The sequence below is a fragment of the Carassius gibelio genome, chromosome B14 (genome assembly GCF_023724105.1).
Source record: "Carassius gibelio isolate Cgi1373 ecotype wild population from Czech Republic chromosome B14, carGib1.2-hapl.c, whole genome shotgun sequence".
Taxonomy (NCBI): domain Eukaryota; kingdom Metazoa; phylum Chordata; class Actinopteri; order Cypriniformes; family Cyprinidae; genus Carassius; species Carassius gibelio.
This window is the reverse complement of record NC_068409.1, coordinates 26502978-26519515: the sequence shown is the minus strand read 5'-3', so window position 1 is coordinate 26519515 and position 16538 is coordinate 26502978. Positions and strand designations below refer to the sequence as shown.

General features: G+C 36.5%; 1 protein-coding gene across 5 annotated transcripts in view; it reads left to right on the top strand.

Annotated features, from left to right (window-relative positions):
- Window positions 1-16538, top strand: part of LOC127971362 (dystrophin-related protein 2-like) — a 126300-nt gene that overhangs the window by 79882 nt on the left and 29880 nt on the right. For all 5 annotated transcript variants that reach the window (XM_052574312.1, XM_052574308.1, XM_052574311.1 and 2 more), the window contains 8 exons: window positions 30-150; window positions 1134-1402; window positions 7074-7220; window positions 9212-9290; window positions 10514-10574; window positions 13001-13062; window positions 13541-13615; window positions 15410-15611. In XM_052574312.1, the coding sequence (XP_052430272.1) occupies window positions 30-150; window positions 1134-1402; window positions 7074-7220; window positions 9212-9290; window positions 10514-10574; window positions 13001-13062; window positions 13541-13615; window positions 15410-15611 (1016 nt within the window). The remainder of the gene's footprint in view (window positions 1-29; window positions 151-1133; window positions 1403-7073; window positions 7221-9211; window positions 9291-10513; window positions 10575-13000; window positions 13063-13540; window positions 13616-15409; window positions 15612-16538) is intronic.

Genomic DNA, 16538 nt, shown 5'->3' with positions numbered 1-16538 from the left:
CACTTGTAAACATATGTTGTTTTGTGCAGGCTTTCATGGAAGATGTCAAATCCAGAGGGCCCTACATCTACTCGGTGTTGGAATCAGCTCAGACCTTCCTGGCACAACATCCATTCCAGGAGCCTGAGGAGACTTTGCCTGATGGCAAAGGTTTGTTCCCTAGTTTTGATACATTTTAACTAAGCACCTTGACATGGTCCTGTTGCTCCAGAATAATTTAAGGCTAAGGGGATTGTCTCAAAAACAAAGGAGTTTCCCTTTGTAACATTATTTGATTGCCACTAGAAATGTTTCCATTCAGATAAATGTTTCATTAAAGTTTGATTCATGGGGAAAAATAAGAATCGTACTAAAATAATTTCCAAAAACGTGCTTGTGATTGGCAACAGATGCCTTATGTCTTGGCAATAGCATGACAGATAGTGAGGGTAAGAGTACAGTGCCAAAAAAACACTACTCTTATTGAGTTTTAATGAATTTAGATTTGTTTCAGTTAATAGATTTTAATTAGTCTTTTTCAGGATAATTTTTCACTGAAAATATATAACATTTCTTAAAACATAATAAAATAACTCGATAAGCAACACTACATTAGATATTAAGGGTTGTTGTCATAGATTCATCTCGAATGTGTTTTTTTTTTTTTACTTTTTTTAACTTATTTATACTTAGGTGAAAAAACAAACGTAGGTCATTTTTATGAAGTCACGCCTTGCAAGTAAATTTATTTTTAAATATTTTAACTGGAAAATTAGACAAAACACTTATGTGCAATATTCTTATGACGATACATGCACATTTTGGACAGTTCATTTGCATCTAGGTGTTTCCCTTCACCTTTTTTTAATGCAATATCCCAAAATTGCATAAAAATAGCCATTGACGGGCAGCTCTGTTAAGTCCATATTACAACCCACATTAACCCAGCACAGGTGCATAGAAATTACAGTGCCTGATGAGAATTTGTCTCCTCACATGTAGGCCATCAACCCAATTCTGCATCCACATGTCATCATGAGAGTGTCTGTGTCATATGGAGCAATTAATAATGGAGAGATCAGGGCTGTTGTTTTCACTCTGTTAGCTCATAGCCTCTCTGTTTCTCCCTATTCTTCCCCTTCCCTCCATCGCAGAAGTTTCTCCTCGCCGGCGAATGCTGAATGTAAGTCGCTCCGTGTGGAAGCAGGCCAATGTGGCCAGTGACTTGTGGGAGAAGTTGACGGCACGCTGCGTGGACCGACACCGGCACATGGAGCGAACCCTGGAGAGGCTGCTGCAGATCCAGGCCGCCATGGAGGAGCTGGCTGTGGCTCTGGAGCAGGCGGAGGGAGTAAGGGACGCCTGGGAGCCTGTGGGAGACCTGTTTATTGATTCGCTGCAGGACCATATAGACGCTACCAAGGTAATACGTCTTCGGTGACCTGATCACAAGTGATTAATGAAGACAAATCGCTGTTTACACTTTTGTGATTGGATTTGAAAGGGAATGGTGTCTGATTTGGTAACTGCATACATCCGTTACTACTTCAGTGTGTTACTGCATGCATGCAAAAAAAGAAAAAAAAGTCAGCTTCCAGATATATTTGAGTCTCCCTGCATATGTGACGGTTTGATTAAAATTGTCAGGGTTATTTTAGTCATGCTTTCCGTGATTCAAATGATCTGTGTCACTATGCGACAAGAGGTTCTGTAAAGACACCTGCATGTATTATTTATTTAATTAATTCATTTATTTTTTAAAGCTGCACAGAACTGTCAAAGTTTCAACACAGTATAGGCACAATGGTTTATTGATGGGAGTAGGTGGGCTTTCAGGATGGATAAGGGTGCATTAGACGTTACACATTGTGATGTTAAATCACAGTGCACATACCAGTTCTATACTGTAGTTACAGATATAATTGCAACAGTATTGTTGTTGTAACAACTATTGATTGAATTAGATCTATTTTGGTAGTAGTGAATAAAATTTTATAAAATACCCCAAAGTGCAGTATGACCAGGGATGTAGTGGAGGCTAAACGCACGTAAACGCCGTTTACGCACCCTTACGCACCCCAAAGTGCGTTTATCCACCTCTAAATTGAGTTTATCCACCTCTAAATAGCCTACAGTTCCTATGACATTTTAAATTAAGCTTATGTCGTTTTAGTTTCATATTGTTCATTATTAGTTTCATAGGTTGTTTGTTGTTAAAGATGAAGTCTTTCATATTGCGCTGCAACTTGTCAGTGTTGACCAATTGCTTGCGGTGTTGCCATTAGTAGTGGGAATTTCGGATCATTTTACTGACTCGGGTCTTTGAGTCTCGTTCAGCAAAATGAACTCAACTTTTCTCTTCCCGTCTCTATGGGACTGACATGAAGAATAAAAGACTCGGACCTCACTTGTCGATTCAGAACCCATATGTTGTGTAATGCGCATGTGCGGTCAACACAAAATGAACGAATCACTCTCTCAGACAACTCGGTAATCCTGAGTCATATTAAAGATTCGATCAAAATGAACGACACGCAACAGACTGCATCAAGATAAAAAAATGGATATCCGGCAATTAATAATAATAATAATAATAACGTTCCTTATTTTGAATAGAAATCATCACTCATACAGCAGCCATTCATCTCATCTCTGGTTTATTTGTGTTCGTATACATACAATTTCCACGATCCACCAGGGCTATAGTCCAATGGTGCGCACATTTGAATAGATAATAATTTTATGACATGTTTGTAAAATATTTCGTCATACAGAATAACATTTCTATTCATTTTACACTGATTTATGCGATCTGAAGAGCTAAAACAGCTAACAGAGCTAGCGATTACTCTCCTCTTATTGATTCGCGTCAGCTATGACATCAGTGCAATATCATTAGTTTTTTCAAAGCTGTCAATCATCTCACGTGAACCACGTGACCAAAAGGATGGCCTCCTTTTGAAAATTCATTCTAGCTTGTTAAATGTAAATATATTCTACTGTCTTCTCTCCTCTGTGACGGTCAACTGAATATCTTTTGAGTTGTGGAAAAAATTAGACATTTAAGGACCATTCCTGGGCTTTTGGGGAAACACTGATCCACATTTTTCTGACATATTATAGACCAAACAACTAACCGATTAATTGAGAAAATATTCAACAGATTAATCGACTATAAAAATAATCCCAAATCCCTAACCATTGCATTGGAACCCCTGGATATAAGATTTAAAAAGCTGTAAACTTTATAGATTTCAACCTTATTGTTCCTTCTTGAGTCTTTTTAACAAGAACTTAGATTAATGTATGAATTGAATAGTGATTGTGTGACCTATATGAGGGAACAACCAGTGATACCCTTGGTAGTAATATCAAATTATAGCCTATAGCGATGTAATCAGGATACACATACACCGTTAGGCAGTGGCCCACCTTACCTTGACCATGATGTGGTCACCCAGAATTTATAGTTTACCCATCTCTTTTTTTTACCACTACACCTCTGAGTATGACATCTTGCATTGGTAGGGATTTTTAAGAAGTAAAAAGTGATTTTGTCTTTTGTATGGGTGGCTGCTGAGACACTGTGATCCATGCACATTAGATGTGCTCTTTAGATAGATATCGATGAAGGGGTTCAGTGTGCATTTATAGTTTTGTAAATGTATTTTTATGGCCAGATCTTGATGTATTACGTGAGACGTTCTGATGGACTTAAGATATTTTTTCATTTGTTAGTTGACCTCACAGCTTGCTCAGTTACTAATTTAAAGATTTTCAGCCAGATTGTAATGAGACTCTCCACAGGACTCAGTTTTTTAATGACATAGAATGTCTTTTACTTTTTCTGTTTATTTCGCTGCTAGTGATTTTTATTTATTTTTTTACTTTAAATAAGATGTACTGTGAATGTGTGTTGTGTTTTGCTCCTGATGTGAATGTGTTTTTTATTCAAATAGACTGTTGTTGTTGTTGTTGTTTTTTGGAAGGTTTTGGTTCACTCTTTTAATGTAATTTTTTAAAATTTTACTTTATTTATTATTTAGCTTTTATTTAATAATTTTCTCAAATATTTCTAGTTTGTTTTAATTAAATGCTTCAATTTATTATTTTATTATATTATGTTATTTTATTTTAGTTTATTTTAGTTTATTTTATTTCAGAATCAAAAGGAATCATAATTAGCTTTAATCGCCAAAACCCATAATGAATTTATGGTTTATCAGAGCTTTACATACTAATGTACAGTATATGCAACTGTATAAATGTCAATATCTGCATAATATGCATCTTGCCTAATTTCCAGATAGCATTAACAAACACAAGTACACTGAAATACAAAAACGGGTACATAATGGGTGAAAAACCCTTTCTTGTGGCTGGATGTTGAAGTACACAGCGATCTGTAGCATCTGCCTGAGGCCAGAACAGATGATTTAGACTGTGTCGTAGGTGAAAAGGGCTTGTCATGACGTTACCTGCTCATTTCTTAATCCTGATCCTGAAAGTTGGGCGGGTGCAAACCAATTGTCCTCTAAGCCATCCTAACAGTTCATTACATTTTGCTTATGTACTGTATCAAGGGAGTTCGAGAAAGCAAATGACGGCCATAATCTGTCCAGTGGCATTTTTATATCTTGACCACCATTTACTTTCTTGATCATCTTTGTACTGTTTCCAGCCTGTGTGTTTTATGCTTTTCTGATAATAGTACAGCTCACTCGGCTGTATGCTGCTATTAGTTGTGCCCTTAAGATATTGCACTCATGCATTTGACAGTAATAAAGCAGAGAAATTAGTGTCACAACAATAAAAGGACTAAAAGATGAGGCATCTTTTATGTTATTATATTATTAATACGTTATTCTGTAACCTACCATGCTATTTCAATACGTATATCCCTAACGTTTCCCCCTGTAATCTACCAGCGATGATGTACAGACCCAGACTCTTACAGCAGTAGGAGGTATTTTTATTGACGATATGATCATGGCTTTTCCCATGGAGATAAGCAGAGTTATTATAGATATGGAAAAGTGTAGATATCTATTTGCAGTAAACCTTGTGCATCAGTGAGTCAGTGTTTCTATTCTGCTCTCCGGATCACAAAAGGCTTCCTTAAGTGTGGAAATTATCTACAGTTTTTTATTTTATAATTTTTTTTTTTTATGTAATGTAATGTACTTTTTTTTTGTGAATAGCACAGTACAGTACATGTGTAATTGTGTAATTAAATAATTAACAAGTTTTTCTGCCTAGAGCTGTACCCTGATGCAATATGTTGAGTTTTTAAATCACTCCGTGAACTGACATGTTCGTGTTACGCTCTGACAGGAGGCGGAGCATTTATCAATGTTTCGCCTGCTGTCAAAACCCGGCAAGCACATGGCAGGTCTTGCAGACTTACAGTTTCTCATTCGTTTTCCTGGCTGCATATCAAGTGTATGAACAACAGGCCATAAGATCAAGGCTCCTGCTGTCCTATACTGCTGCTTCTACAGTTACCTCTTGCCTGGGACCCCATATATATGGTGGAGTTCTTTTTATTAATGTATATTACATTTCTGTTTATTTATATCTTTTAACAACAACAACAACACATTTTTTATTAATCTTATATATATATATATATATATATATATATATATATATATATATATATATATATATATATATATATATATATATATGTGTGTATATATATATATATATATATATATATATATATATATAAGATTAATAAAAAATGTGTTGTATATAAAAATGAATACTTTTATTCAGCATAGATGCATTAAATTGACCAAATTGACAGTGAATAGAATCAGAATCAGAATCAGAATCAGAATGAGCTTTATTGCCAGGTATGTACACATACGAGGAATTTGTTTTCGTGACAGAAGCTCCGCAGTACAACAGAATGACAGCGACAGAACATAAAACACATAATAAAAGAATAAAAAATACAAATATGTAGACAGTGAATGACAATATACAAATGACAATTGTAGGCAAGTATATTACAAAATGAAGTTATGTATGTACATATATATTGTGTGCAAAATTTAAGTGTATACTAAGTATGTGTGTTAGATAAATAAAGTGTGTGTGTATATAAATATAAAGTGTAGTGTGTCCGCCGTTATTATAAGCTGTTCATAAGATGGATTGCCTGAGGGAAGAAACTGGTCCTGTGTCTGGTTGTTCTGGTGCTCAGTGCTCTGTAGCGTCGACCAGATGGCAACAGTTCAAAGAGGGAGTGTGCTGGATGTGAGGGGTCCAGAGTGATTTTGACAGCCCTTTTTCTCACTCTGGATAAGTACAGTTCTTGAATAGATGGGAGGGTTGTACCGATGATTCGCTATATATATATAGCGAATATATAGCGAATATATATACAGTTTCCACAAAAATATTAAAATATTAATCAGCATTATTCTTTCTTATTCTGTTCGCTTTATTTACATTAGAATGATTTCTGAAGGATCAAGTGGCACAATGGCTGCTGAAAAAAATCAGCTTTGCCATTACACCATTACATTAGATTTTAAAGTATATTAAAATAGAAAGCTGTTATTTGAAATTGTGATAATATTTTGCAATATTACTGTTTTTTTTATTAAACAAACGCAGCCTTGGAGTGAACATTTCACTTAACAAAAATATTTCACCCTGCATTTAAAAAAAAAAAAATCCTCTTGAGACCATTTTTCTGTCACACACATTGAGTCTTTTCACACTTACACATACACACATTTGGTGCGGTTTCACTCTCTGCCATCGACAGATTGGGTCTCACTTGCACTTATGCCCAGTGTGGCACCTCAATGTAAGTGTGTGGAAGGAAGCGAACAGCGGTGGTGGATGAAATTAAAATGGACAAGTGTAGGCTGTGAATGAAAAAAAAAACTCTTTAAACATTGCAATACCCACCCTATGCTCAGCCTGTCAATATCAGCTTTAAATCCGAACAGACGTAGTTGTAACACTCAATAAATATAACATAACCTAATGCACAATGCACTCAGAAATCAGATGGAAAGTCCAGAAGATTATGTGGTGTTGATCATCCATCTCTTTTTTGCTTTCTGTTGTAGCTATTTAAAGAAGAGCTGACCCAGGTGAAGGAAGGAATGAAACACATAAATGACCTGGCCCACCAGCTGGCCATATCTGATGTGCACTTGTCCATGGAGAACGCCAGAGCTCTGGAGCACCTCAACAACAGATGGAAACTTCTGCAGGTAGTGAATTTACAACATCCTTATCTCATCCTTGCCTGCCCACCATCACTAATGGACCCCTATGGAGATCATACAGTGCGATGGTCACCATTGATGGCAATGGCTCCAGCCAGCTAAGTTAGTGCATATACACGATGAAAAATGGAGCTTAGGAGATGGAATATAATACGCTGGTCCTGCCTGGCTGAGAGCGGTGATGGCTCCATTATCATCGGTCACGGGGAGTGCCTTTTGTCTACATGCTCATGGGAAAACAAAGGCCTTTCCAATGAGAAAAAAAGAGAAGATGTAAAATGAAATTGAGTGTTTTGATTGCATCTGGTTGTTTTATGTGTGAGATGAGCTTAAGAGAGCCAGAAAGAGATGCAGGAAGAATGAGAAGTACTCTTAAGTGTGGGGGAGTGTGTAAATCCAGCTATCAATGAATCCTTTAAAGTGCAATATGTTTGTTAGGACTTTCAGTGCAATCACATTTTAAAAATTCATGTTTATTAAATAATATATTATATTTAATTAATGATATGTTATGTTTATGAATTAATGTTATGCAAATAACTGTTTATTTGCTGAAATAAAACCCCAGATGAAAGCATTCAAGGACTTTTTAAGATTTAAGGTCTTTGGTGTCTCATGATCCTTAAGAAATCATTCTAATATGTGGATTTGTTACGCAAAGAACATTTTCTTTCAGGATTCTTTGATGAATAAGAAGTACAACAGAACAACATTTATTTGAAATCAATGAAATCATGACATTGTAAAGTTCTTTAATGTCACTAAAATATTTTTTTTTCATCCTTTCTGAATAGAGGAGTCTTAAAATAATCTTACCGACCCCAAACATCTGTGACCCTGGACCACAAAACCAGTCATAAGTAGCACAGGTATACTTGTAGCAATAGCCAACAATACATTGTATGGGTCATAAATTTGATTTTTTTTATGCCAAAAATCATTAAAATATTAAGTAAAGATCAGGTTTCATGAGGATGTTTTGTACATTTCCTACCATAAATATATCAAAACTAAATTTTTGATCAGTAATATGTATTATTAAGGACATGATTTGGACAACTTTAAAGGCGATTTTCTCAATATTTAGATTTTCTTTTCTTTTTTTGTAGCCTCAGATTCTAGATCTTCAAATAGTTGTATCTCAGCCAAATATTGTCTTTTCCTACCAAAACATAAATACATTTTTTTTCAGCTTTCATGTATAAATCATGAATCGATAAAAACAATTGAGCCTTATGACTTGTTTTGTGGTCCAGGGTCACATTTGCACTGTATTGTAATTTAAATAGTTAATTGTGCTAAGTTAAATTGACACAACAGATTTTTTATCTAACAAGACAGTTAGTGGCTAAGTAGATACACTGATTAACAGAGATGTCTGCTTATGCACAATGCAGTATTATCTTTCTGTTATGCCAAGGCAGTGTTTTGGTTGTCCTTGAAGAGCCTCACAAAAACAGAGAGAATACAGAGAGGAGGAGAGTGAGGGGAGGAAAATACTTCATGCTTGAGTGGATTTGTTGGCCTTTGTGTATGTCAGTGTTTGACGTCTTCTGAGTGATTTACATTGTAAAGTAGTCAGTATTAGGTAGTCCACCATCCCCAGAGATGACTGGCTGGTGGCGACAAAAACAGACGAGGATTACTCTTAGTAAACTTCTTGTGCAACACCCTCACCACTTTCCTTATTACCACATACAGACTTTTCTGTGCATTTATCTGCTCATCAGGCTGTATTCTCGTGTGTACTCTTCAAAAACTGAATGGGGACAGCAGACTTCTACACTTGTCCATTTGTAACAAAACCTAAAGAAACCCAGAAATGAAAATAGACACTTATTGTAGTCACCGACATGGTGTTACAAACCCATATGGCATTCAGTTATTTGGGTGCACTACTCCATTACACGATCAGAGAACTTTGATTTAGTGTAATCCATTCTTGAGTCTTGACTGTTTCTCTTTCTCCACTCAAGGGGTCTATTGAAGAACGTCTGAAACAGTTGCAAGATGCCCACAGAGACTTTGGCCCTGGATCACAGCACTTTCTTTCCAGTAAGTGTGGTAATTCATTTGAAGCCGTAGAGTCTTCTGCTGGAGTGTGAGAGGGGTGGGCTGATGGCGCTTAGTGGAGAGGGGTTGGCAGGACTGTGTTTAAGTGGGCAGAGTGGGCAGTGACTTTATTCATTCTCACTGTCACTCACTGCCCGGTCTAACATTGCAGGACAAAGACAGTGCCTGCTACACACTTAGCCTTATTCTGGCTCTCTAAATCACAACAAATCAGTACTACATTTCTACATTAAACGAGGACACAGGGAATGGAAATTTCAAGTGACATTCCAAGAAATGGACTTGGTCTTATCTTGGGCCATTTAGACATGGTCTGAGCAAAGATTTGACCCTCGGTTGTGAACGAGGCTTGCTTAAATACTCACAGTTGAATTAAAATAGGTAATATTTACACATAAATATATGAAAAGCACTTTAGAGAAATATTGTAATCCAAAATATTCCAACCAGATAAAAATGTGCAAAAACAAAAACTGAGAGCACAGTTTAAGAGTTAGATTATTAAGCTTATTTAGCTCAGCCCCTTATCTGGATATGAGGCTCAGAGGATTATCTGTTGTTTTAGCAAGATTCAATCTTGCTTGACTGCCAATCATTTCTTAAGAATCACTATCAATTAAAAATTGCGGCTGTTTGTCATTAGCTAAATTTTACTGGTTTATTTGGTGGCACTTCATTTTGTGATTTCACTGGAACAGTGAGTGAGAAATGATCGAAAAATAAAAAGTATAGTCTTATGTGCATTATATTCAGACGTGGTGCCCTGTTCTCTCGCTAATAGAGATGACTAATTACTAATACTAAATGTAATTTTACATAAAAATAAAATAAATGCCGACACCTAATTCATTTCAGATTGTAAAAGCAACTAAGAAGTAAGCCAGGAGTGCTGAAGCCCTCTAAACGGAGTCCAGAATGACCTCAGTGACCACATAGCTCTCAGTTTTCATCATTTGTATCTTATAGCAGAGCAACATTTGACCTTAGGGGTTCCATATAAAGAGGTTTGCAAAGCTCCACTCACAGAAAAGCTTTCTAACGTTTTGAACACTTTTGAGGTGCTGTTGTTTAATAGCCTCTCTGTGTGGAAGCAGTATGCTTGAAGGACCTTGAGTGCTGCCGTTTGAGATTTTTACAGAATAGCTTTTCATGCTCGACATGTCTGTCTGATTGATATTGCCCTCTTTCTTTCTCTGTCACTCCAGGCTCTGTCCAGATTCCTTGGGAACGTGCCATATCCCACAACAAAGTGCCATACTACATCAAGTAAGTCCAGCCGTAAAGCATCAACAGTCTGTGAGTGTCAGAAACGAGAGAGAGAGAGTGTAAAACTGTGGGATGAGCGTGTCGGATTATCAGGTATAGAGCGCAAACTCAATTACTGATCCCTGGTGCAGAAGATTATTGCACTGTGATCTAAAGAGAAAACAACATTTCAACTGTGGCGTTCCTTTTGTCACGCGGCCCTGTGCATTTTTAGCGAATTGAGTTTATAGATGTCACAACAGAGTCTGTGTTGTGTGGGGATTGCAGAAAGGTAATTGAAATAAAGTAAGTAAATAATAAAGTAATTAAATTTAAATTAAATGAAAAACTAAATGTATGCATTTAGCAGACGCTTTCATCCCAAGCGATTTACAGTGCATTCAGGCTAACAATTTTTACCTAACATGTGTTCCTTGGGAATCGAACCCACAACCTTGCGCTGCTAACACAATGCTCTACCAGAAACCAAACTTAAATTAAAATATACATAAATATATAAAAATAGCAGAAAGATTAGCAAAACTTTACAAATATTTATATATAAAATACTGTAATATTTCTATAAATTAAAAACATTATTTTAAAAATATTGTAGTATTTCTTTATGTTTTAAATGCCATGAGGTGCCAATTTAGTCATCTCTGAAGTCGCAGGAAATGATGGCAGGACAGGGCTCATTGGTTGATAGAATTACACGAATACATGCCTAACCCTGATGTTATGGGAAGCATTTTATTTTTCTGATAAACCCAAATGGTAAGAAAAGACACCACTGGTGGTCAATGTGAACGAGCCAAAGGATCAAAATTATGCAACTGATTGTTTACATATCTTTGGCCAATCAATGTAAACAATAGCGCAGGTTATGATGAGTGAGTGAATACATGGAACGCTTACTTTTTCAAACCCCCTCACTTATTTATTTGTTCCTATGATTTATTCCTCTGATAGTTTTTTTTTTCATGGCTGCTGGTGCTATAGAGGACAGCACGAGTACATTATGCAGTGAAGTATGCAGCACACATGTATAGGCTTTGTGGAGATGTCCTTATACTACATGCCTATTAGTCAGATTTGAATTCAAGCCGTGTTTTAGCCATAAGCTTTTCTTTGAATGTCATCAAGGCAGCACTTGTGGATATAAGCACTTAGTGGCTCTGAGAATCTTTGTTCAAGATTACTGTGATTGTGAGTACTCTCTGTCTCTCACTATGAAAATGATTCAGATTTTTGCGATGGCATATTGGTGCCTATGTATTTTAAAACTTATAACCATATATTAGATTATAGTTAATATAGCTATCTACTTGAACTCTAAATTTTCTTAAATTATTAAAAGCTTTTTACTGTAACATGCACTGATAAGCACTTTATTTATGCAGGTGGTAAAAAAAGAAAAAGAAACAAAAGAATTCGAGTTCATCATAATAGGCTTTTGCATAAAACATGGACAGTTCTCATAATGTATACAGACAGTGCTCAGAGTCATGGACACAAAGACAAGCAATAGGAAAGATCAAATCATCTCACAATATTTCTCCAAGACAGAAATTATGTTACTTTAAGTTCGAAATTGAGATTTTTGCTTCAGTGTCCTGCTTCTAAAACTTGAGAATTCAATGAGACATATAAGAATTCTCACCTGTCCAATTGTTTCCTGTCTCTACTCCTACTGTCCTGACCAATAAAGGTGAAATATTCCATTTCAAAAAAAAAAAAATCAACCTGAACATTAAAACATTTTTATAATCCGAGTCTAGCAAGAGATTACAGCAAGACAATAAAGATATCTCCCATGTTTCTATGTAGAGTATACAGTAATTTGTAGTTTTTTACTTGCAAAAACATAACTTTGATTGTATTTTACAGTTAAATGACATATAATGTGATGTTAAACCAACAGTTCTTCACTGCATATGGTCAGGTCACAAGTAAGCCAAGTGCCAAATTGTACTGCTTAACAAACACTATGGTTTTGTATAAACACATTTTTATAGTGTACATAAAGGTTTTTCCAAAATTCATATTCAGACATCATTTATGCACCCTTCATTCCTCCAAATATAAAAGGAGTTTTTATTCTATCACAAAAGGTGAAAAACTGTTCCTGTGTGCGTCGTAACCATTTGCCAAATCTGAATATGCAGAAAGCGGCAGCAGAGGAGAAATTTTTCAGTCCGTAATGACTAAAATTTGCATTTGTGTTTCATAGAAGAAACAAAGTCAAATGGGTTTGGAGTGCTATGAGGGTAATAAATAAGGAAAGAATGAGTAAACAATGACAGAATTTCAGTTTTGGGTGAACTAGTCCTTTATTGTTTCTCTCACGTGTGTTGTCCCTCCTCTCTCTATGTTTTTCTATTTTTGGCTTTGCTACTCTGCTTTTACTCTGCTTTTACTCTGCTCTTTTCTCTCCCCTTTTATAGCCATCAGGCTCAGACAACCTGCTGGGACCATCCAAAGATGACTGAATTATACCAAGCTCTGGGTGAGGCAATTAAACACAATTAAACTCTGCTCTTATATCTTCTATGTGTCTACTTCCCACTGGGGAACCATAGTGTGGTTCACCACATGCAAGCACGAATACACCAACTAGAAAACGGTCTCACACTGAGCTCAGTTCCTTAACCTGGACCTCTTTTTATAACCTAATATTTCATTCCACTCCAGAGATGTCAACAGCTCTCTCGTTAACCCAGGGGCAGCTGGGCCAACCTTATGATTGCTTTGCCAACTTCTAATTAATAATGATTAAAGGGCATTTACTGTGTGTGTTAATCAGATGCGATGTGACGCGGGTTGTCTAAACATAAACCGCTCAACCCCACCGAAGTGACACATTGCTTCCTGTCTCTCTGTTTGCCTATGTCAGAGCTCAGCTATTCTTTTGCTGCTTTTTTTCTCTCCTCATGAATGATGTTCTCTCTTTTTCCTCTCCCATCTCCCCTGCTGCTCTCTCACAGCGGACCTGAACAATATCAAGTTCTCTGCATATCGGACGGCCATGAAGCTGAGGCATGCACAGAAGGCTTTAAGATGTATGTAAAAATAGCACCCTTTCCCTTATTGATTATTTGCTAATTTTGCGGACAAAGCTTGCCCTGCTGTGCGCCACTGATCCATCTTTTTCATTAAAGCTCAGTGATTTTTATGCATCTTAATTAAGCCTAATAATTGGTGTAATTGTACTTCTTCGGGGGAGGTAATTAAGAAGTCTGCATGAGGAATGAACCACTGTTCCCCCAGCGACACGCTTTGCGGGTGGATTTCTATCTGCCAATGTCCAGACAGAAGCTGTTCAGCCTCTCCACTGTGCACATAATATAATTATAAATGTGTCCATATAGGTTAGTTTGTCTTTCAGAAGCACTTCAAAAAATAATATGGACATGAAAAAAAAAACTGCTGTAATACAATAAAAAATGTTTGATTATGTGTTGATTTTATTTCCTTAGAATAAGTCGCTGAATTTGTTCGCACACTGATTTTTTTTTCTTCTTCAAATCAAACCAAAAAGGGACTTTCAAAAATGTAGTTTTTATTATCCATATATAAAAGTGAAAAAGTTAAAAAAAAGTTACAAATATTAAAAGCAGACGTTTCAGCTCATACTTTCTTCAGACTTGTTGAACTAAAACTTTCTCCCTTTTTGCTCTACGTACCTGAGAACACATTGTTCTTTTTTCTTTTTTGATTTCCATCTACCCCTGAGTGTCCATCAACAGTAAAAATTGCTTTTATGCTGAAAACGGATATAGTTATATTACATCTAACTAGCCAAACTTTGGCTCCTTTGCAGAGAGTAACTGGTGCCTTTCCCCTTTTGAAAAGATGATTTATGCCAAAAAAAAGAAAAAAAAAAACAAATTCAGCTCTTACTAAAAACTTCTCCTTCTATCTTCTCAAGCTAAACACACACACACACACATATACACACAGGTATAACACCTAGTTATGTCTTTAGAAAACGTACAAGTTTTACAGTTTAACTTGACGTTGCAAACTTTTTACACAAGTTTGTAAAACTACTGTAGGTGCTTGTTGTTCAAGATAACATGTTTAAGATTTTCCTCTAGTGACAAACATGTTAAAACAAATGATAAAGTAGAGTGTATTTCAGAATTTTAATGAGTTAACATTAACAACACTCTAATACACAACAACTCTATATACCTGTATGGAGAAAGAGATAATGAAACAAATTCCTGTTTTTTGTAAATATACCGGTATGTGTATATATATATATATATATATATATATATATATAAAAGCTGTATTGAAGTTCAGCTTCAGCTGTCATGTACTTTTTTGTTTATTTGTTTTATATTTTTACACATATGTACATGAAGGAAAACAGATGCCACCTGTATTGTAGAATCATCCACAATCACAAGCTGAATCCACTTCTGAGCATGGCATGTTACTGCTTGCATCTCTCTTTCTCACACACACACTCCTGGTTTGCTAGTCGCTGTCATTAGCCGAATTAATAACCAGGATGCTATAGAAACTGTGCTTTTTTGTGAGCCTGGCTCTGATGATTGAGGATGGCTGTATAAAATGAACATCTACAAAGGCCTGTTAGAGTCTCTAGCTGCCCACCTAACCCTGAAAGCACCGTGGCCATAGTGCTTCCATATTTCATCTCATTATCCAATTAGGATGACATCAGCATACAGCCTTAACCCTGTCCTCTCACTGCCGCACTAGAGATTGCCAGAGGAAATGATGTTATAGCAGTCAAATCCAATTAGTTAACACTCCACACACGTACAGTAATAAGCTTGTGGCATGTTTATATATATGTGTGTGTATGTGTGTGTGTTTTGTAGTAGACCTTCTGAAATTAAGCAGCGTGGTGGACGTGTTTCGAGAACAGGAGCTGCAGCATGCCGAGCACGTGATGGATGTGGTCGATGTCATCCACGCTCTCACTTCCCTGTATGAGAAACTAGAAGAGGAGAGGTCCGTCCTGATCAATATCCCCCTGTGCGTCGACATGTGTCTCAACTGGCTGCTGAATGTTTACGACAGGTACTGACGGTAATGTCACTCACGACCCATTTGACCTGCTCCAACAAACGATGTCAAACCAACCCTGCGCCCTCCTGCTGTCTGTGAGACACTTTTACTGGTCAGTCACACACTGTGCAAAAAGGGGCGTCCTGTATCCGGGATTTAAGGGTTAATGATGTGACACTTATCTAATCATTTATTGCACGTGACATGCATTTCTGCATTGAATTGATTTTGGCATTTTTAAGGGGCGATAAATAAATATAGCTAAACACAAAGAGTATAGTTCCTAAGAACTTGGCACATTTGTGTTTCAAAGATTTTTAGAATTTTCCATTTTATTTAATGCGGACACTCTTATACGTCATTGACCCTTAAATCTTTCACTTATAGGCAAAGCTGTGTTCTCCGTGTTCCACAGTTAAGTGAATTAAACGATGACTACGGCACTGAGACATCACCAGCAGGCAGCTAATCAGACTGTAGGAGTTAAAAGCCCCACTGCTTGACTCCCAAGTATCGCATTCTGTGCCAAGCTCTTAGCTTCTTAGCCAACGTAAAAAACAAAAACAAAAAAAGATTTTATTTAATTATTTACTTGTTTTTCATTATCCTTCGTGAATTTGTCTCAAACATATACTAGACTCTTAACTACCTGCTGCTAATGACTGGAAATCAGAGCTCTCACCCTGCGAATAATTGGTAGTAATTGCTTTTTTGTTTCGCTACAAACGCTGGATGTGAATAAGAATGAGCAGCATGCATAAGGATGATAATGACAAGCTCTCAGTCATACAAGAAAGGCAAACAAGGTAGGAAATGTTCCCTTTAGTAGCAATACTGACAGGGGATTTCTTGTTATACAAAGCAAAATGTGATTTGGTAGTGTTCGATCAGTTTTCTAGCTACTTTGTTTTCTTCTTCTGTTTTTTTTTTTTTTGCATC